We start from the raw sequence: 23915 nt of genomic DNA on the forward strand, positions 1-23915 counted from the left end.
AAAAATTCAACATAACAGGATTGAACACCTTTATCTACAGGTTTTGAGGGGCCATCGAAACATGCAAGATCTTTTTCCAAATATTTTGCTAGACCTATATGATTAGCCTTCTCTCTTACATTTCTTTTTAGTGCACTACTATGACAAACCTCAGAAGCATGTTGAAGGAGTTTCCTATACAGATATTACTGTTTTTTTCTTAGGGCAATATAGACAAGTGAAGGTCTCATATGATATTCTCACAATGTGAATTCCCTTCTTGAGCTCTTCATAAGATTCATCTACATACCATGAACTTATTTGAGGTGCACTTGCACTAGTATCCGTGTTAGATGTGGAGCAATGAGTCATTACAATTTCTCCCAGCCAAGGTATTACAATAACTGAAACACAGATATTAACACTAGAACAGTGTACAGATGGTTGCCATTTTGGTTTACCTATCGCTTCCATGAAAAAAATAAAAAAAAACATTGTGAAGTACCGAATTTCTTCAAAAAATGTACCGGCTTCGATTTATCGAACCTTGTTAATCACTTAACAAATTAGATTGATCTAATGTTGCTACTTCCTCTTAATAATATCGAGAATTCAACCATCTTGTGCATGTATAACTATTAACCAGCAACAATATTTAAATGAAGCTCCGATCACAACATCGCATCTAGCTATAAATGTTTATCCGATCCACACTTTATAATATTAAAATAACAACTTTAAGTCTATTGATCCGTATATTTTTAATCAGCAAATTGCAGATCCGCGATAGGTTACTCTTAGCCTTTCGTGAAAAAAAAAAAACCAATGTTATCCATTTAATCATATATATGTGATAAGTTAAATGCATATTCATTTTCTATATAATCAAATTACCTACATTTCCATCCCGTTAGATTAGTATTATTAAACTTTAAATAGTTTTTGACAGTGGAAGAATGCAAGGGCACATTCTCTCACGGAGAATAGAATCAAGGGCCAAAGTGTCTTTTTGGAAGGAATCACGGAGAATAGAGAATTTATGTAAAATTTTCAAGCCATTAAATTTTCAAACCGATCTCATGGCTCCTCTAAACTGATGAGATTTGTAAGGTGAGAAGTGAAGAATTAATCATCTTTATTTACTTTTTTTGGTGTTTCGGATTTAAATCCCTTTAATTTTCTCACTTTTAAATCTCTTTCCTTTAAAAGATCCAAATATACAACAGTACAACAGGAAAATTTTTAAAAACAAAAAATATATGAAATGGCAAATAAATAATATAATCCAAAATAAGCTCCAAAGAAATGCAGCAATTTTCGATTCGCAAACCTTAAAACAAATAATGAAAACAAAACTTTCAGCAAATAAATACAATGCTATTTATACAAAACACGAAAAATACATCATTTCACTAAAATATAGATAACTATATAAAAATTGTTCAATTCATTGCTAAATTGAATACATAAGAGATATCAATTCATTCTTTGTTCATAAACATTACATACTAAATAAAGTTAAAATCTTTATAGCACTATACTTAAAAATATAAATCAATCCTATAACTAAAATCACAATTATCACTCCAATAGATAAAAGTTATTATCATATTCATCTTCATCAACCCACTTGAAGAAGTTACAATGACTATCTTTCTACAGAAATTTAAAGAATATTATGATTAAAAATGCCTACAACTAGTAAGAATATTGAAGATAAAAAATTTATGAGAACAATTCACTCAGTATATCTTAGACATATATGAAACAATTTATCTAAATTTTCTAAAGTTTTAGATTTTTTAATCAATGTCTTCAACCCACAATAACATATAAGATCTTCATTCTTTCTTTCCTCGATAACAACTAACCATAGCTATCAAATGAGTGATAAGAGACTCCTCCATGACGACTTTTATTTCACCACCCATCATGCGGTGATTTCCAATATTAGTCTCTAAACCTCTGTAATTTATTCCAACATAAAAAATATATATGCACTATCAGAGATTAAAATTTATTAGTTAGAAATTAATTTAATGAAATTTCATAAAATAATCGTGTTAACAGACAATTGAATAAATAAAATGTGCTAACATGGATCCTAACATATCACGTTAGCTTTCGTTAACATAAGAAAATATCCAAAATCCAAAATATTTAAATATCCTATCTCAACTTATTCCTACCTCAAATAATAAATTTTAGTGGTAATAAATTTTGTGCTGTTAACTTTCTTGCTGACAATACAAATCTAAGAAACTTATTAAGAGGTACCACGTACACGACTTGGCAAGAACCATTGTATAAAAAAACCATTGTATAAAAAATTTAAGAGTGCATTTAGTCTATATTTTTATTTTTTATATTTAATTTTAATATTTTTATTTTTTTAAATTTTATAAAAAAATAAAACAATAAAAATATTAAAAATAAAATAAAAAATAAAACAAAAACCAAACCAAATATATCCTAATTATAGGATCGCATGTGATAAATCTAGGGATGGCGAAGTAACGAAACTTGTTGTATTTGGGTATTTGGGTAAGAGCTGACATGTCTCGATAGCTATGATAGAGAGGTTTAGATAGAAGGTATTTTATTATATATAAAATTAGTTTTTAAGTAATAATTTTTTATAAAATTATTTCTCTTAACTCTCATTTTTTTAAAAATTGAATTTAAAAAAAATAAAAATAAAAATAAAATTAATTTCAAAAGATTAGCTGATATAATTTAAAAAAATAAAATATTAAAAATAAATAAATTATATGATATTAAAAATGTATCATAAAACAAAAATTGGATTATCCATGTGTAATTCAGACTCTTGCAGGAGAAATGCTAACTTCTAAAAGAAATTATTAATAAAAAAGTCTATAAATCAACATTTTTATTAAAATTTAACTAATATTTAATTAATAAAAAAAGTGAATAATCTCACATCATTAAATATAATCTCATATTATTAAAAATATTAATAATAACTAATTAATAATTATAAATTACAAAATTTTTTGACCCTAACACTTCTCCTAATAACATCCAACTTTTGACAAGGCATATGATCCACATGCTTAAAAGAAGATAAGACTTAAGAGTAGAGGTAAGTTTTAAATTGGTCTTTAAGACTGCCTGTGTGCATTAAAGCAGTTTTCTAAGTCTTAATTACATCAATTATTTATTTGAAATTAACAAAATACATCACATTATAGTCTTTAACAACATGATAAATCATTTGACTAAAAATTTGAGACACTTGATAAAAAAAAGTGAAGGAACTAAAATAATACACTTTTTTTTTACTTAAAGATATAATTGGGATTTCACAAATTATTTTAACGTATATATATTGTCGTTCTAAATAATTATTTTGGAGCTTCATTATTCACTCGATGAGAGTATTTGGAGCGATTTGTTTATTCCAATTTGACATTGAGCTTTTCTTGATTTTATTACCTCATTGTCTTGTGCTAATATTCAGTGATTCATAGAATCATAGTAGATTATGAGTTGTGATGATGATGTCGCTCATGCTTGATTATTTCAAAGCTCACAAGTCATAATAATGCAATTAAAAAGAAGAAGAAAAGTAGTAATTACTTACTACTCTTGTGTGAGTGGAGCCTTATCTTTTCTAAAAAAACGACAAACAATCAATCATATGTATCGCACATTATTAAATGTAATTACTAAGCCTTACTAATAAGCATCATGCCCATATAATAGAGTAGTAACTACAACGATATAGATTATTTTTTAGGGTTATAATGTGTTAAAAAAAATTAAAATTTGTCAAAAAAATAAATTTTAACATTATTTTAACTATGAAAATATGTTAATAAAAATTTTGTCAAAAATAGTATTTTTAACATATAAGCGATTGTGAAAAAAAAATTAAATCTTATTTTGATAAATATTAGCTGTCAAAAATAATTTGTTAGAAAAATTTGATAACATATTTTCTGTGATATTTATTAATTGTCAAAAATACTATTTATTTTGACACTTATTGACTATAAAATATTCTCAACAAAAAATTTTAACAAAGAATGAGATGTGATCTTGAAACTAAAGAATAAATTGAGATTTTGAAGATAAAGAATGAGTAGTATAATCCTAAACTAAGAGCAGTGTGATGTCAAAATTAACAGAGCCCAAAAAAAAAAATAGTAGAGTAAATTGAAAACAAATGAGTGTCAAAATTGAACAGTAATTTTCTACAGTCAAAATTTTTATCAAAAAAATATAAAAAATTTGACATTTGTAATATTTATCAAAAATATATATTAATTTTAATATTTAATTATGATGTTAAAAAATAAAGTGTCAAAATAATTCTATTTTCTTGTAAATCACTTCCGTAATTGATCTAACAACATTTTAACCAAACGACAAAAACAGTAAAAAAATGCAATCAGAGCCAACGTAAGTGTCACAAAAAGAAAGGGAATTTGGCTGATATCAGCAAGCTTGCGACATCGGAAAAAAACGACAACACGGGACTGGGACCTATTGGCCCGCATTACATTATTATCTAGTATTAAAAAAATACGGCCAAATGGTAAGAAACAATAGATACTATGTAAAAATTTTATAATTATTTTTATATAAAAGTATACTTTTTTATTATTAAATGATAAATTATAAAATTTTAATTTTGCTATGTTATAAAAATATTATTTTTTTAAAATAATAAATAAAATATATTTTTAACATAAGATTTTTTATAAAAAAATATTTTTAATATTTTTATTTAAATAGATGTCTTAAAAAATACCATATATATGAGATATTTTATTATTTTTTCACTTATGTGGACAAGACAAACGGCTCAAAACATGCAATTAGAATTTCAGAGGTGACATTTATTTAAAAAATTAAAATCACTACTGCAATTTAGGTATATGTTACGTTTTTGAGAAATTTTAATCTTATAATTTCGACAAAAAAAAATTTAAGAATGACCACATTATCTAAATTTATAGGTATTTAATTCACTTCTATTTAGTTAGAACACATAATTATTTGATTTGGTATGGGACGAGATTTTGAGTAGAGTCAGGTTAGAGAATATCTGTTTTTTTTTATCTATTTTTGTATTATATATAATAAAATAATTAATAAGATGTTTGACATTGTATCATTTTTATATTTTTAGTTTAATTTAAGTTATATACATTATTATGGTTATATAAATTTTAATAATATAAAAGTAGATAGACGTAAAATGACTACTTACAGAAACGAATTAAGATTTAATTTTTTTTACTATCAATAGATAAAAATAAGATAAATTAAAATTTATGCACTACAAAAAATATTAAATACGGTTGGAATTAGCGTCGAACGTTAGCAATAGGTTGATCGGCGGATTTATCGGCAAATATGGTGTTGAGTTTGAAAAACTTATATTTAATTAAATGATGATCAAACATTATTAAAATATAAATTAGAAAATTATTAAAATTATTATTAAGTGTCTTATTTAATAGCTTTCAATGAGTTGTTTGATATTTTTATTAGTGTCCAAGAAGAAAAATAAAACTGTTATCTTGGCCTAAGTGATGAAAGCCCAGTTTGGTTACTAAACATGCTTAGCCCAATAATAATTGTTCTCTTCAAGTGGCTGAATATTAAAAGAGAAAGAAATATAAAGGAGTCCAAATCTCTCAAAGCCCAATATTATTGTTCACTTCATGTGGCTAAAAGACAAAAAAACTCAAAGTGGCCCAAAAATTTCAAAAGCATGCTTCGTTGCTCCATGCCTTGGTTATTTTCAACTCAATTAACTTTATTCTTTGGTAACCAAAAGTCTAACATGTGACTTTATGCCTTGGTAACTGAAAGCTAAAATTCAATTGAGTTTAATGTGCTTTGAAAGCTTAACATGTCTTGGAGAATGGAAGTGGGAATTCAATTTGATTTAATTCCACTTAATGCTTCCACCAAAAGCTTTCTTCCTTATCTCTTCTCTCTCCTCTCTCTTTGTATTCAGTTACTTCAATCAGAAAAGAAGAAAATACAAGTTATTAAAAAAAGTAAACAGAAAAGTTATGGAAGAAGAAAAGGCTAGGATGATGATAGCATTTGAAGAAGGAAGATCTGAAGCAAGGCATGGCAAGATCTTTGCCATTGAAGGCAAGATTTGAAAAAGAGCTTCAAGATCTTGATACCAAGAAAAGAAAGGATCTCCCTCGATTAGAGAAGAAGATCTCAGTTGTAAAAGTTCATTTCTATTTTTGTTTATCAGAGAAGGAAGCTAGCCTCTGAAGCTACAGATAGAAAGAAGCAAAAATAGAAGGAAATAAGCACTCCTAGGTCAGAGATTCATCAAGGGTCAGAGTTCTTTCTTGGAGCCAAAGTCAAGATCAAATGCTCAAATTGAAGAAGCTTGATGAAAAGGGTTGAGAAAGGTACATGCATGTTGATTTGATTTTGGTTTTCCTTCTCTCTTCTCTCTGTCCGAACCGAAGCTGTTTTTTGGTTGGAGAAGAAGTTGTTTGGTTGAACCGGTTTTAACCTTGGAAGCTTCCCCTTCTATATTAAGGGTGAACGGCTAAGGGTTGGAATCAAGGAGAGAAAGAAAAAGCACAGAGTTCTCATAGCTACCCAAGCTTCCTGAGTTCTTCTCCTTCAATGGTGTTCATTTTATTTTTTTTAGTATTGTCTGTCTGAGTCTCATTGTGAAAATGGCAAATATGGTGAGGTTTGTAAGAAAAAAGTCACTGAGAGGAAAAAGGCAGTGATCAATATTAGAGAAAAAGCCATAGATGTCTCAGAGTTTCTTTGTACATCTATATGTTGTGTTTCATGATCCTGTGGGGATTCCCTTACAAGTTGGGTTAACACTTTGTGGTTGAAAGCTTGGTAGGAGTCCAAGTCAAGTTCAGATTTGGGGATAGAATCTGGATTTGTCCCAGATAGGATTGGGTAGATCCTAGGGAAGAATTGGTGTTTGTACAAAAATGAAAAATATCTCCTAACTCGTTACGAGACAAAAAGAAAATATCTCTTAACTTGTTATGAGACAAAAGCAGAAATATCTCCTGGAGTTTCTTTGAAAAAACATAAATTAATATTCAGCAAAAAGGGGCTAAGATTCAACCTCCTTCTCTTAGCCACGGATTACCATCAATTGGTATCAGAGCTTGGTCTCAAAGAGATCAAACTTTGCAGTTTGGAGAAAAGATTCTGATGGCAGTCAATAGTGGTTCAAATCTGGTGGCCTATACTCTGACAGAAGGGTAGTCAGCAATAGACCCCCATTCTTCAATAGGAAGAACTACAGTTACTGGAAAGAAAGAATGAAGATAATCATTCAATCTGTAGATTACAGACTGTGAGATAATCTTGGAAGGCCCATAATTTCCAACCACTACAGGAGCTGATGGTGTGGTTGCTCTCAAAGTTGAGGCTAATTGGAATGATGATGACAAAAAAAGTAGAGCTCAATGCCAAAGCAGTCAACTTACTCAATTGTGCGGTCAGCTTCGAGGAATACCGACGGGTATCAAGATGCACAACATCAAAAGAAATCTGGGACAAACTTTAAGTTACTCATGAAGGCACAACCCAAGTTAAAAGATCCAGAATAGACATGCTGAACAGAGACTGCGAAATGTTCTCAATGAAGGAAGGAGAAACGATTGATGAAATGTTTGAAAGATTCAATGTTATCATCACTAACTTGGATGCTATGAGAATCAGACATCCAAAATCTGCGCTTGTGAGGAGAATATTGAGATGTCTCACTAAAGAGTGAGAAACCAAGGCTATAATAATAGCTGAGAGTAGTGGAATTGATGAAATGACCTATGATGATCTGAGAGGAAACTTATTTACTTTTGAAAATACATATTTAAAGAGAGATATTAAAAAAAAAGAGTTGCTCTCAAATCAGTCACTGAATCTTTGAATAATGAATCCAGTGATAATTTTTCTGACAATGACTTTATTTTGTTTGGTAAGAAATTTAGAAAAATGATGAAGATTAAGGAACGAAACAAAGGACGCAGTTCAAGGAAGCCAAAGAGGGACTTAAGCAAGGTGATCTGCTACAACTGTAAAGAAACTAGACACTTCAAGTTTGATTGTCCTAAACTGAAGAAGGAGGACAAACCGAAAAGAGAAAAGATGAAAGGACTCATGGCGTCATGGGAAGACTTGGAGAACGATTCGGATGAAGAAGATGAAACAGAAAGCAAGTCTCAAACATGTCTTATGGTCGATGTAGTCGATGAGGTAATATTTCCTGAACCCTCAACTGAAGACCTTCATCTTATGATTAATCACCTCTTTGAAAAAATCAGATGCTTCCTAAATGAAAACCAAGATCTTGAAACTCAAGTAGAAATACTAAAAGCTAAAAATAATTTTCTTAAGGAAAAATTAAGAGAAGTTGAAACCGTTGTTGATCTTGTTGAAGAAAATAAGCGATTGAAAGCTGAAATCAAGGCTTGTGAAAAACAGCATTCTGTGATTGCATATCTTAACTTTTTGAGGAAAATGAGAAGGTGATCAAAAAGGTAAAAAGACTTAAAGAGGACTTAGCCACCTTTGCTCAAAGTTCTGAAAATTTAAATCAACTATTGACTAGTCAAAAACCTCTTTATGATAAAGTTGGTTTGGATTTTCACAAATTTAAAAAATTTATTGAAAAATATTCTTTTACCAACATGGCATCCTCTTCGGATTCCATATGGTTTCAAAACCTAACAAGCTTTAAAAAACAGCAACACAAAAAATTTTGTAGATTATGCAATCGGAATGGACATTTTCCCATTCAATGTTTCATAAGTGAGCGGATGGTTGGTGATAAAGTTTACAAGATTATTTGTGACTATAATGGTTTGGGACAAAGAAGATGGTCACTTAAGCTTTTTTGTAGGTTTGTCTAGTATCCAAGAGAAAAGACAACATGTAGCATATGGATAGTGGGTGCTTTAGGCATATGACCGGGAAGTCAACATTATTCATCAAGCTTGATGAGTATGATGGAGGTTTTGTTATTTTCAGTGACAATGGAAAGGGAAAGATAGTGGCCATAGGTAAAATGGGTAAGAACTTCTCTTCTTTCATTAATGATGTTTTGCTTGTTGACGGATTAAAGCACAATCTAATAAGCATTAGCTAATTGTGTGATCTTGGATATTTGATTATTTTTAGAAAATTGGATTGCTTGGTTATTTACGAAAAATTCGGTGATATTTTGTTTGAAGCAAAAAGATGCAACAATGTGTATGGATTAACTATAGAGGATTTAAAGGATAAAAAAGTAACTTGTTTTACCTCTCTTGAATATGAAAAATGGTTTTGGCATAAGAAATTGGGACATGCTAGCATATACCAAATTTCTAAGCTTGTTAAAAAGAATTTAGTTAGAGGAATTCCAAATATTAAATTTGATAAAGATATTACTTGTGATGCTTGTCAACTAGGCAAACAAGTAAGATCATCTTTTAAACCCAAAGATGGAATTTCCACTAAAAGGCCATTGGAAATGTTACATATTGATCTTTTTGGTCCTACTAGAACACAAAGTTTGGGAGAAAAACATTATGGTTTAGTAGTGGTGGATGATTATTCTAGATTTGGTTGGGTTCTTTTCTTAGCTCACAAAAATGATGCATTCTATGCTTTTTCCTCTCTTTGCAAAAAGATCCAAAATGAAAAAGATTTAAAAATAACCCACTTGAGAAGTGATCATGGAAAGGAGTTTGAAAATCAAGATTTTGAAAATTTTTGTGATGAATTTGGAATAGCACATAACTTTTCATGTCCAAGAACACCTCAACAAAATGGGGTTGTTGAAAGAAGGAATAGAAGCCTTCAATAAATGACTAGGGGCAATATTTTGTGAAAATGATGTTCCAAAATTTTTGTGGGCTGAAGCTGTAAACAAAGCTTATTATATTCTAGATAGAACCATCATTAGAAAAGGTTTAAAGAAAAATCCATATGAGCTTTGGAAAGGAACCCACCTAATTTTAAGTATTTTCATATTTTTGGATGCAAATGTTTTGTACTTAACAATAAAGAAAATCTTGAAAAGTTTGATCCAAAATCTTATGAAGGAATGTTTGTTGGATACTCCACCACTAGCAAAGCGTTTATGGTTTACCTTAAAGAACATAGAACAATTGAGGAATCCATACATGTGTCTTTTTGTGATTCTAACTCTATTCCAAGTGCTGTGTTAGATGATGATACAGGTAGTGAAACTGATGTGAACCATAAAGCCAATCAAGAAAATCCTAAATCTGTCTTAGTTGTTGAATCTGTCTGTTTAGAAACTTCTCTTCAGAATGAAGGAGACATTTCTATTTTGTCTCCTGAACAAGTCAGAGAATCCAGAACAGAGTTGCCTACTGAACTCGTCAAGGCAAAACCTTTTCTCAAAGGCCACCTGAATGGAAATTTTTGAAGGGTTACCCTCATAAATTCATCATTGGTGATCCTTCACAAGGCATAACCACTAGATTCTCAAGCAAGAAGCAAATAGAACCAAGCAATGTTGCCTTCTTGTCCCAATTGAAACCTCTCAATATGAAGCAAGCTCTTGAAGACCCCTCATGGGTTAAAACCATAGAGGAAGAGCTAGCACGATTTGAAAAGAGTGAGGTTTGGAATCTTGTACCAAATCTAAACGGTAAAAAGGTAACCGGTACAAAATGGATTTTCAAAAATAAATTGGGTGAGGATGGTAGTGTTGTTTGTAACAAGGTTAGACTAGTGGTCCAAAGTTACGATCAAGAGGAAGGTATAGATTTTGATGAGTCATTTGCCCCGGTAGCAAGAATGGAAGCAATTAGGTTGCTTCTTGCCTATGCTGTCCACAAGGATTTTAAAATATTTCAAATGAATGTCAATTGTGCTTTTCTTAATGGTTTTATAGATAGGAAAGTATTTGTGACACAAAGAGTTTCCAAATCATGGTTTTAAACTTTCAAAGGCTCTTTATGGCTTTAGGCAAGCTCTAAGAGCTTGGTATGAAAAGCTTAGTGCCTTCTTGTTAGAAAATAATTTTTAAAGGGGTACCACCGACACTACTTTGTTTATAAAAGAGTCTAATGATGATATCTTGCTTGTTCAAGTTTATGTGGATGACATTGTATTTGGTTCGGCCAATGAATCCTTGTGTGAAGAGTTTGGAAAACTTATGACTAGTAAGTTTGAAATGAGTTTGATGGGAGAATTAACTTTTTTTCTTGGTCTTCAAATCAAACAAACACCTAGTAGTATTTTTATTCACCAAGATAAATATGCCAAAGAGTTAATTAAGAAATTTGGTCTTGAAAATTCCAAACCAATGGGTACTCCTATGCATCCAAACACTAAACTTGACAAAGATAAAAATGGGAAAGATGTGGATGAAACAAAGTATAGAGAAATGATAGGATCTCTCATGTATCTTACATCCTCTAGACCGGATATTGTTCAAAGTGTGGGTGTATGCTCTAGATTTCAATCTCACCCAAAGAAATCCCATCTTTCGGTCGTTAAAAGAATCATTAGATACAATAAAGACACATGTGATCTTGGGTTGTGGTATCCAAAATCTAATGAATTTTGTGCAGTAGGTTTTTGTGATGCAGATTATGCAGGTGACCAAGTGGATAGAAGAAGCACTTTCGAAATGTGTTGCTTCCTTGGAAGCTCACTCAACATGTGGTCAAGCAAAAAACAAGCCACAGTTGCTTTATCCACTGCTGAAGCCGAATATATCTCTGCGGCTGCTTGTTGTTCTCAACTTTTATGGCTTAAAACTTATTTGGAGGATTACAAATTGAAAATCAATAGTATACGTTTATTTTATGATAATATGAGTGCTATAAACATTTCTAAGAATCTTGTACTGCACTTTAGAACTAAGCACATTGAAGTGAGATATCATTTTATTAGAAAACATGTGCAAAAGGGTACTATTGATATCCAATTTGTGAAATTCGAAGAGCAACTTGCTGACATCTTCACTAAACCTCTGTGTGAAGAGAGATTTTGTTCTTTGAGAAATAGATTAGAGATTATGGATTTAAGTTCTATTGAATAAAATCTTTGTTTCATACCTCTGTTTGTTTTTGTCTCGTAGGCAACAGGGAGACAAATCTGGACAAGTGATGAAATCTTCAAAGAAAGACTTGTATAAAGTCCAGAAAATTTGTGAATTAAACATAGAGAATTGTGCCCTATTGTCCACCATGCTGAAACCACTTTTTGAGCCTATGTAAGACAAACTTTGTTCACATGATATGGGGTCATTATTTTTAAATCATAAAACTCTTTTAATTTTTTAGAAATAATTTTTCAACATGTAATCACTTCGTTCCATTTCAAGTCATGACAATTTTAATATTTCATCATTCCTCATAACTTGTCTTTTCAACTTTCATGGTTTTAAGAATCCAAATTAATTTTTAAAAACCGTTTTCATTAATAATTTTGCTTTAAAAGAGAAGGTTTGCACATAACATTAATGACAGTTTTTATTCCTAACCTTTCTCTCTCCCACTTCCTACCTTTAAAAGAGGCACATAGCATGTTTTTGACTTATGTGTTTGAATATTTTAATATTGATTTGAGCAATGAGTCGGTTGATAATAGAGTGTCCACAATCAAAGGTGGTGGTGTACCGAAACAAGCAAAGGGTAAAAATGTCAAAGGGACTAAGGCCTCGGCCATGTTTGAAAGTGAGGATGAAAGCCTCCCCTCTCCTTCAGTTGCTGGAACATCTGATTCCTATAAGTTTCTATTCTCTAGAATGGTTAAAAATGTTCTCTTGGAGTTTGCTACCATGACCAAGCAAATGATAAAATCCAGCAAAGAAGCTAGAAAGCTTGCATTGCAAAATAAAAAGGCTTGGTTAAAATCTCATGAAAGGGTAAACTTGCTCTTAAAGTATTTGGATTCAGTGGATGAGGACATGGCTCCTTTCGAGAAAGAAAATGATGTTTTGGAATCTAATGAAAAAAATTCTGATGCCTAAGTTTACTCCCTGTCGCTATTGTTGTTGAATGCTATATTATTTTGCTCTCTGTGTAATTGACTCAGTAGAACTATTTTCATTTGTCTTGGATGACTTTACAAAACTTAACTTTGATGCTATTATGTTTTATGCTTGAATTATTATGGACTGCATTGCTTTTCTCTATTTTGTTTGCCGGGTCCCTCCTTAATGACAAAAGGAGAAGAAAAAGATTAAAAAAGGGCTGAACTGAAATTGAAATTGGGACTGCTGGTTGCTCTGATTTAGCTCTGATTTATTATTATTTTGTGCTCTGTTTCATTATTTTTGAGCTGAGCTCTGTATATGCTCTGTTTTATGATCTGTTTTAAGCCATGCTTTGATATGCTCTGCTCTATTTTTATGTTCTAATTTATTGTGTTAAGTATTTTATTTTAATAGATTAATTTTCATCTGAGCATTGAGTATAGTAATCTGCTCAAGTGCATGTGTGATGGATTATGAATTTATATTAAGATATTTTGATAATCCTTTTCACTTGTAAAAATCTGGCTCTGTTTTAAAAGTTCCATTTTTTTTAAAAATTCCTTTTGGAACTCTTTTGAGCATGGATATAAGTATTGTTTCCTTGATTATCATGTTAAATTAGGTACACATTAAGGGGGAGCTCACCGAAAGGGGGAGAGATTTTGAATATTCTTCAAAGGCAAGTTTTCTAATCCTAACCATTTCAATTCAATTTTAATAATGTTTGTCATTAAAGGGGAGATTGTTGAGTTTGAAAAACTTATATTTAATTAAATGATGATCAAACATTATTAAAATGTAAATTAAAAAATTATTAAAATTATTAAAATTATTATTAAGTGTCTTATGTAATAGCTTCCAATGAGTTGTTTGATATTTTTGTTAGTGTTCAGGAAGAAAAATAAAATTGTTATCTTGGCCCAAGTGATGAAAGTCCAGTTTGGTTACTAAACATGCTTAGCCCAATAATAGTTGTTCTCTTCAAGTGACTGAATATTAAAAGAGAAAGAAAACCAAAGGAGCCCAAGTCTCTCAAAACCCAATATTAATTGTTCACTTCATGTGGCTAAAAGGCAAAGAAACTTAAAGTGGCGCAAGGATTTCAAAAGCATGCTTCGTTGCTCCATGCCTTGGTTATTTTCAACTCAATTAACTTTATTCTTTCGTAGCCAAAAGTCTGACACATAACTTTATGCCTTGGTAACTGAAAGCTAAAATTCAATTGAGTTTAATGTGCTTTGAAAGCTTTACATGTCTTGGGGAATGGAAGTGGGAATTCAATTTGATTTAATTTCACTTAATGCTTCTACCAAAAACTTTCTTCCTTATCCCTTCTTTCTCCTCTCTCTTTGTATTCGGTCACTTTAATCAGAAAAAAAGAAAATACAAGTTATCAGAGAAAGTAATCAGAGAAGCTATGGAAGAAGAAAAGGCTAGGATGATGTTAGCATTTGAAAAAGGAAGATTCGAAGCAAGACATGGCAAGATCTTTGCCATTGAAGGCAAGATTTGAAGAAGGGCTTCAAGATCTTAATACCAAGAAAAGAAAAGTTCTCCCTCGACCAGAGAAGAAGATCTCAGTTGCAAAAATTCATTTCTATTTTTGTTTATCAGAGAAGGAAGCTAGCCTCTGAAGCTACGGATATGAAGAAGCAAAAATGGAAGGAAAGAAGCACTCCTAGGTCAGAGATTCATCAAGGGTCAGAGTTCTTTCTTGGAGCCAAAGTCAAGATCAAAGGCTCAGATTGAAGAAGCTTGATGAAAAGGGTTGAGAGAGGTACATGCATATTAGTTTGATTTTGGTTTTTCCTCTCTTTTTTCTCTGTCCGAAGTGAAGCTATTTTTTGGTTAGAGAAGAAGTTGCTTGGTTGTACCGATTTCAACCTTGGAAGCTTCCCCTTCTATATTAAGGATGAACAGCCAAAGGTTGGAATCAATGAGAGAAAGAAAAAGCACAGAATTCTCATAGTTACCCAAACTTCCTGAGTTCTTCTCCTTCAATGGTGTTCATTTTGTTTTCTTATTCTTAGTATTGTCTGTCTAAGTCTCATAGTGAAAATGGCAAACATAGTGAGGTTTGTAAGAAAAAAGCCAGTGAAAGGAAAAAGGCAGTGATCAATATTAGAGAAAAAGCCATAGATGTCTCAGAGTTTCTTTGTACATCTGTATGTTGTGTTTCATGATTCCGTGGGGATTTCTTTACAAGTTGGGTTAGCACATTGCAGTTGAAAGCTTGGTAGAAGTCCAAGTCAAGTTCAGATTTGGGGATAGAATCTGGATTTGTCCCAGATAGAATTGGGTAGATCCTAGGAAAGAATTGGTGTTTGTAATTTGATGATTATAGTAAAATTCTGTCACTGTTGTGATGGATACTAGATGTAGGCTGCATTGAACTTAGCAGCTGAACCAGGATACATCTGGGTGTGATTCTCTCTTTCTCTTCTACTCCTATTCTGTTTCTGTTGCGTTGGAGACAAAAATGAAAAATATCTCCTAATTCGTTACGAGACAAAAAGAAAATGTCTATTGACTTGTTATGAGACAAAAGCAGAAATATCTCCTGAAGTTTCTTTGAAAAAACAGAAATTAATATTCAGCAAAAATGGGCTAAAATTCAACCCCCCTTCTCTTAGTCACTGATTACCATCATATGGCAATAAATTCGTCGGGTAAAAAAGTTACCATCAGATTAGATTTTTTTTACTGTAAATCCGCTGGTAATATTTGGAGAGAAAAAAAAAACAAAAATTGACGCAAAAATTACCATCAAAATTACCGGCAGATTTGAAGCTCAATTAATGGAACGTTGCGTTTTGGTCATACGCAATGCATTACCGTGGGATTTATTTGTCAGAAAATCCGACGGTAAACCTGATCTAAATCCAAAATGCACGACCCTCACCCCTTACTTTTAAGAACACTCTTCTCTCTCCCCCATTATCCTCTCCCCTCACTCTCTGGCCTCTCTGGCTCATTATTTCTGCTCTTCTCCTCCCCTTCGCTGCCAATTCAGGTAAGGACCTCCCTTTTATCCTCTTCATTTTAATATTTAATATCTTGTATTTGTACTATATTATTTTTTTGTTTTGTTCTGAATATGTTTGTGATGTATTATCCATGATTTTGCTAAATTTTATTTATAAATCCAATCTGTGATACTTATTTTGTATTAAATTTTTGTATGATTGAATATTTTCTGTTATATTGAACTGAATTTATTTATTAAATTTTTTAGTTGAATTTTATTTGTTTTGTATCTTATTTTAGATTGATTAAAATAAATGATGAAATTTTTATTGTTGTTGACATTTTTTGTTGTTGTTGAATATTCATTCGATTAAAAAGAGAAACAAGGAACTAAAAGAAAAAAAGGTTAGTGTATTTGCTGTTGGTCTATTGCTACTGTGCATGAGATGATAATTTTATTGTTTACATGAATATTACTTTGGTGAATGGTGATTATTGAAATTAATCCTTATATGTTTTATTAATCATGAACTACAGTGATGAATTTTTGTTATTGCACTAAGTTCAATTGTTGAATTTTTGTTCTTATACTTTGACAATTTCTTATCTTGATAATGATGAGTTTGAAGAACTTTTTACAAGAGCCTCCTCCTCCTGCTCTTGATAATGAAGATGGTAATGCGAAAGTTTGCGAAACTTGTGAAGATTTTATGATTGATGAAAAATAGAATGACTATTAAATGATTTGTTTAGACTTTAGTTAATTAGTTGTTCATTATAGTAGTTTGGTTAGTTTATTTGCTACTTGAATTTATTTTAGTATCGTATAAATTTGTGAGTTGTGAATTTATATTTTAATTTGAGTTGAGTTGTGAATTTGTGTTATGAGTTGTGACTTTTGACTTGTTATGGTATATATTATTTATAATCCTATTGGATAATTTGGTTTACTTGAGATTTATTTTATTATTTGTGAAATTAATTTTTGCTATTAAAATTTTTATAATTTTTGTATTTAATGAGGTACGTTTATGTTCTGTTTTATGATTCAACGAATTACGATTATGAACTAATTTAGCGAGTCGAGATAAAAACTATGTGTTTATTATTACCTTGAATATATCAATTAATTAAAAAATAAAACAGTTTGACAAATTATGTGTGTAATTATATTAAAAAATTGTTACAAAATAAATATTGTGCTTTTATAATTAAAGGAATGAAAAATATTACAAAATCAAATTATATTTTGTAACAAAATTTTGTGATAGAAAAAATTATATTGTTATAAAAAATATTTTAAAAGTAAAAGATTGTTATCACTCTTGTTGTAATAAATTTTGATTTTTATATTAAAAAAATTTGTTACAAAATATTATTTTATATTATAACGGTTTTATTTTTTGTTACAAAAATTTTATGTGGTAGAATATATTGCAACATCTCCTTTATTGTTATAATTTTTTTTTTTTTGTTTCAAAATTCATATTTTTTGCAACTTTTTTTTTATTATAAATACTAATTTTTTGTAATGGTAGTGCAATAAATTCTGTTTCAAGATGGTTTGTGTTGTGTATGTGTGTTTTCTTTTTATTTTTTGCTTTATTTTGTAGTGGGTTAATTTTTTGAATCCTTATACCTTGTGTCGAGTATATGTGTGAATTATAAAAAAAAAAAATCTGTCAATAGTTTATTTAGTTGCTTCTATCTCTCACGGATATGAAAAATTTAACAAAATTCTCGTGTTATTTATAGGCGAGATTTATTTTATTTTTCAAATATTGCACAATAATTTTTACTGTATATTTTTTTTTTTCTGTGTTTTCAACTTTTATATCGTAACTCAGTTACTGTGCACCAGCACAAACACGTTTTGCACCTCATTTTCTAAAAAAAATTCACTTTTTCGGTTTTTCCACATAATAACGTTTCAAAATTTTTTTCTTCGGTCAAACTTCCAAACATGCACAGTAATTCAATAATTGTACAAATAGTGATGCCGAGGCATACCAACTTTAATTAATCGTACCAGAATATACCACATCGATCGCTATAAAAGCCATTTACATGTTTCAAACCTTAGAAACAATATTTGATAAACTTGCACCTTTCTTGTTAATCAAATAACTATCATCAACCCTCATACTATAACGAATCAAATGGGGAGTGTAGCAAGGAGTAGTAGTGTGGCTGCGATCCTAGCCATTGGTACTGCAAATCCACCTAATATCATCCTCCAATCTGAATATCCCGATTTTTATTTCAGGATAACCAAAAGTGATCACATGCTAGACTTGAAACAAAAATTCGATCGCATATGTAAGTATACGTACCATTTGAGTTTGAGTCATTTTTCCTGTTTTCGTTCACGGAAATTTTGTAAATAAGTAGCTTTATATAAAAGTACGTTTATTTGGTTGAAGGAAAAATGAAAAAGGAAGAAATTAAAGTGTAATGTAAGAGAATTATGTTATTTGATTGAAAACATACCTTTTTTTTTATGGGGAATGTTCTGGTAAAGACGCTTAAAATGTCTTTTTATAAAGACGTTTACGTGTCGTATTATTATTAGATGTATTAATGAACCGGTTATTTTTGAATTTCTTAATAAATTAAAATAAAATTTATTTTTTATAACAATAACAATAAACCTATTTTTTAGGAATTTAATTGTATTTTTAAATTTGTAGGGATTTAAATGTTCGCAAAACAAAAAGTCAGGGATATATTTGCCTTTTTATAAAAAAATTTAAAGATATTCGATTTAAATGATATAATTCGACCAGATTAAACCTTGAATCTGAACCAAATCGACCCGTGCTCACCCCTGTTTTTTACTAATATTCTTAAGACCCTTGTTAGCTAATAATTTTTTTTTTCAATTTCTTGTAAAAATTTTCTTTGAGCTTAATTTTTTAGACAATATTATTAATTAAGAAATTGACCTGTAATATGTAGAAAGAAGATAAGGCGACACAACCCATGAAAATGTAAAGAGCTCCGGCGATTTGGTGGTGGTTGTGTGATGAGGAAGGGTCTCCACCGCCACCATGATGTTGTTGTGTTCTAGAATGAAAAAGGTTGAATCCAGGACCTTTGTAAATTCCCATTAACACAGCACCTCCAAATGTTACCAAGGTTCCAATCACTTTGGCTTGACTTCTAACCTCTTTTAATTTTACATGCTCCATCCTGTCCCAAATACAAAGCTAATTAGACAATTATTTTGAATGTAACTCTTACTTTCTCGTGAGAAAAAGTATACTGTTAAAGATTATGATTATTATTTATGAGCCAGAGCTAACGATTTACGATTTAAAATTTAAAATAAATAAAATAATTTTTTAAAAAATTAGTTGATATTGACTGAAAAAAATTATTTAATGTTAGCTAATTAAAAGTCATTTTTTATTTTTGATATTGAATTAACAATGATATTTTTTAAATTATAGAGTGTTGTGGTGTTTTTCTAAAAGGAGATGTTTTTATAAAAACGCGTAAAACGTCTTTTTGTAAAGACGCTTACGTGTTGCATTATTTATGAACGTATTAATGAACTAATTATTTTTTAATTTCTTAACAAATTAGAATAAAGCCGATTTTTTATAACAATAACAATAAATCTATTTTTTTAGAAATTTAATTGTATTTTTTAATATTTAGGAATTTAAATGTCCGTAAAACAAAAAGTTAGGGATATGTTTGTCTTTTTATCAAAAATTTAAAGGTATTCGATTTAGATTATGTAATTCGATCGGATCAAATTGGGTCTAATAATTATAATGCAGACAATTGAATTTATTATTGTTGCTATAATTAACCGATTTTGTTCTGATTTATTAAAAAATAAATTATTAACCGGTTTAATAAAAATGTCCAATAATAACATGACACATAAATGTCTTTAAAAAAAAGACATTTTTAATGTCTTTATTAAAGTGATCTCCTTTTCTAAAATGTGAGATAATTTAATTTAAGGAGTAAAATCAAATTATCTGATTTCTGAGAAGTACAGAAATTAAACCGTGAACCTTTGATTTTTGTACTCGGATCCTGTTAAGTGTGTTTAAATATTAAAAATTTTTTGAGATATTTACCTCAATTTTTTTTACCTTTTTTAAACACAAATTAAAGGTTCCAATTTATGCACCTCCTACAATTTTAAAAAAATAAAAAATTACAATACTAAAATATATATCACTCACTCCGCTTCCATTAAAAAAAAAGGCCACACAAGGTTGGTTCCAGTACTTTTTTTTTTTTAATTTAAATGTGATGTTTAAAAATAAATTTACCGAGTAAGAAGTGCAAGAAGAAAGGTAATGGATGGGACAGCATTCATAATTGCAGAAGTGAATGAAGCCGAAGTATACTTCATTCCTAAGTAATTGAAGCTTTGATTGAAAACTGGCCTGTTCAAAATTAACAAGGTAGGTTACCATGTAAAACTTATTAAAAAGAAACAGAGAATGCAGAGAGAAAGAGAAATCTGACTAGCATACATGCATGCTATCTATATAAAGGAAAACTAACTGCCTTAACTGTTTTCTAACAGTTTAATTTACTGACTCAAACAGAATCAGACTTACTTATTATTATTCCTCAAATAGGCATAGACTTAAGGAATATAATATATGTCCTAGTATTCCTATAATTATTATGCATGCATGCATATGTATACTACTTATTGTGATATCTAAGTGTATATATGAGTAAGGTTTTCGATTTATTACTCAAGAAATCCAAGGACCATAATCCGAAGAAAGATTGCAAGTGTCATCTTGGGCCTGCTTTTCCTACATAAACAATATAATAAAAAAGAAAAAAAAAACGTTATAAAAAAGCCAATGTAAAAGTATCTCTTGAAATCATAGAATAATTGTATCAATTATATTCTTGAGATCGACAAAATATATCAAATTAGTCTTCATCACTATGATGAGTTACTTAATAAAAAAAATTAAGAGATTAATATGATGTAAATATATTTTTATCAATCTCAAAAACGTAATTAGTGTAACTAAAATTTCAAAAATTATTTTAGTACAGATGGCCATGATGGATTATAAAGATACATGGTAGAATTGAACTTACTTCTTTTTTTAATAAAAAAGACTAGTCAGATACTAATGTTAAGAAAGAAAGAAACTAATAAAATATAAAAAAATGTTCAAGTATACTAGTATATCGGTATTTCAGTAATTTTTAATGGTTAATCTTAATTTAATTATTATTTTTTTGTGTCTACATAATTTTTTTTTAAAATATATAAAATATGAATCTGTTATATATCCGTTACCTAATAAAAAAAGATTGTGTATTATTAACTTAGTACATAATAAGACAAAAGTAAATAGTTCTGTAACAATTTTATTGGCAAAGGTAGCTAAAAGCATGGGTTCTTCAATTTCAGAGCACTTTTTATAATATTGATCTCTCGGTTCAATCATATACACACATTTGTGGGCATCACAATGTTAATTTTAGGTATCAATAATTATCATCACAAAAATCGTTACTTACATGACATCAAACCTAGTTTAGGCTGAAAATGGGTCACAGCTATGACTTAAAAAAATCAACTTTTGATCTGGAAATAACTTCTTTAATTTTTCAAAAAAAAAATTAATAAAATAAAAAATAAAATGAGAGATTACATAAGATCTTAGAATTCTCATTTCTCTCACTGGTTGAGTGTGGAACTAAATCTGGTTAACCGCTAACATGAATTCCAAAGCGCATGATCATCACAAAGTTGCTATTAAAAGTCGTCTTTTAAGACTTATAATCTGTTTCTTTCTTCTTCTTCTCCCTTTTTTAGGACTAGGAATGGTTTATATTTATATTACGTATACACACTAAAATTAGTTATTAATATAAAATATATATTAAAATATAAATATATATTAAAAATAAATTAAATTATATAAATATTTATATATAAATATATTAATAATTAATTTTAGTACATAAATAATATTTTTGAATTATCTAATAATAATAATAATAAAAGTGGAATGGATGTAACAAAATGACTTAAAAATTATAGATAACAATTATATGCATATATAATTAAAAAAGCTTTATAAATAGGGGTAGCTTGAAAGTAAATAAAGGATTTCACAATATTTTGTTTTGTGCCCTTTTTGACTTGTTATTGTCTTTTTCATTATCCCATTATTTTGGAAGGCACGCAAAAGAAAATATATATTACAAACCAAAACTGCTATATGAGCACAAAAAAAAGTCTCTCTCTCTCTCTCTCTCTCTCTCTCTCTCTCTCTCTCTCTCTCTCTCTCTCTCTCTCTCTCTCTCTCTATATATATATATATATATATATATATATATATATATAATATTATTTAGTTAGTTTGCATATTTTATATTTTAATATATATTTTATATTGATAGTTGTTTTGATGGTTAATTTTTTATATATATTTAAAAATATATAAATATAAATAGAAAAATGTATAAATAAATAATTTAAATGGCCCATTAGTTTTACATTACATGTGACTTTGAATAATGAAAATTAATTAAATTAGAGAGATATAATTGATAATAGATTAAAATGAGCCACGATCGAACAAAGGAAATTTATTAGTTATATATAAAGAAAATGAGAACGATATTTCAAAAGAAAAGTTCAAGTTAGGTAGCGAGCTAAAAGTGTACCAACTTTTTTTTTATCTAGTTTCTTTTTATGTAAGTGGAGTAGTGGATATCACATTATTTTTAAAGAATATCAAAATTATGGAAAAGAGTTGCTTTCTCTTGAGCAGAGATCACTGCATGGATTGTTCATATCCATGGATTATTTTTATGTCAAAAATTGTGAAAATTGTGATGGATATGTTAAATTGATGGAATTAATTTATGTATGCATGATACATTATGGATTATATTTAATAGGTGGAAAGATGTAGGATTATTAAGACTAGAGAAAAAATTGTGAGTAGCCAATTTTTTTTGAGTAAATATCATTTTTGTCCCAACGTTTGGGGTAACTTTTAAAGTTGTCTCTAACGTTTTAATTGTTCTATTTAAGTTCCTAATGTTTTAAAATTGACTCAATGTTGTCCTACCGTTAGGGATCCGTTAACAGAATTGACGGCGGGATAAAATTTAGACGATTTTAAAACGTTAGGGACTTAAATAGGACGAAAACGTTAGGGACAAAAACGATACATAAAAATAAATTTTAATTTAATTTTATCTTTCAATAATATTAATTTTTTACTGTACATAGTATTTAATTATTTTTTAATTACATCTAAATAAATTACACTTAATCACATTACTTTCATTTTAAATAAATTTATTTTTTTATAATTTTAAAGAATTTTGATACATTAGATACAAAAGGTATAATTTATATTTTATTTTATGTATATTATTTTTTATTTTCTGCAAGTTTATATACTAGTCATTCTACAAATATTTCATGATAACTAAAAATCTTTAAGAGTAAAATTATAAAAAAAATAATTTATTTAAAATGAAAGTAATATGATTAAGTGTAATTTACTTAGATGTGATTAAAAAATAATTGAATACTATGTATAGTAAAAAATTGATAGTATTGAAGAATAAAATTAAAATTTATTTTTATGTATCATTTTTGTCCCAACATTTTCGTCCTATTTAAGTCCATAACGTTTTAAAATCGTCTCAATTTTGTCTTATCGTCAATTCTATTAACGGATTCCTAACGGCAGGACAACATTAAGTCAGTCAGTTTTGAAACGTTAGGGACTTAAATAGGACGATTGAAACGTTAAAAACAACTTTGAGACTTACCCCAAACATTAGGAATAAAAACGATACTTTACTATTTTTTTTATTGTTTAGAATATTTGAAAACTAAGAAATAGAGTAGTTTTTGAAGAATATAAATCAAATAATTTTGCTAGGTGCGTACCTTTTTAATTGACACCATTCTAACACTATTATAAAAATATGTAGAATCCATCAT

General features: G+C 29.1%; 1 protein-coding gene and 1 long non-coding RNA gene across 2 annotated transcripts in view; one reads left to right on the plus strand and one right to left on the minus strand.

The window, feature by feature from the left end:
• The window catches only part of LOC112706078 (WAT1-related protein At4g08290-like), a 42398-nt gene extending 21669 nt beyond the window's left edge, over positions 1-20729 (minus strand). Inside the window, exons 1-2 of the mRNA XM_025757173.3 lie at positions 20671-20729; positions 20233-20349 (exon numbers count right to left, since the gene is read on the minus strand). Of these exons, the coding sequence (XP_025612958.1) occupies positions 20233-20349; positions 20671-20717 (164 nt within the window). The 5' untranslated portion in view covers positions 20718-20729. The remainder of the gene's footprint in view (positions 1-20232; positions 20350-20670) is intronic.
• Positions 17972-19227, plus strand: LOC140174897 (uncharacterized). The gene is made up of 2 exons (XR_011865009.1): positions 17972-18256; positions 18896-19227. It is a non-coding gene; the product is annotated as an uncharacterized lncRNA (long non-coding RNA).
• Positions 20730-23915: the final 3186 nt, after the last annotated feature.

This window comes from Arachis hypogaea, chromosome 8 (genome assembly GCF_003086295.3).
Source record: "Arachis hypogaea cultivar Tifrunner chromosome 8, arahy.Tifrunner.gnm2.J5K5, whole genome shotgun sequence".
NCBI lineage: Eukaryota > Viridiplantae > Streptophyta > Magnoliopsida > Fabales > Fabaceae > Arachis > Arachis hypogaea.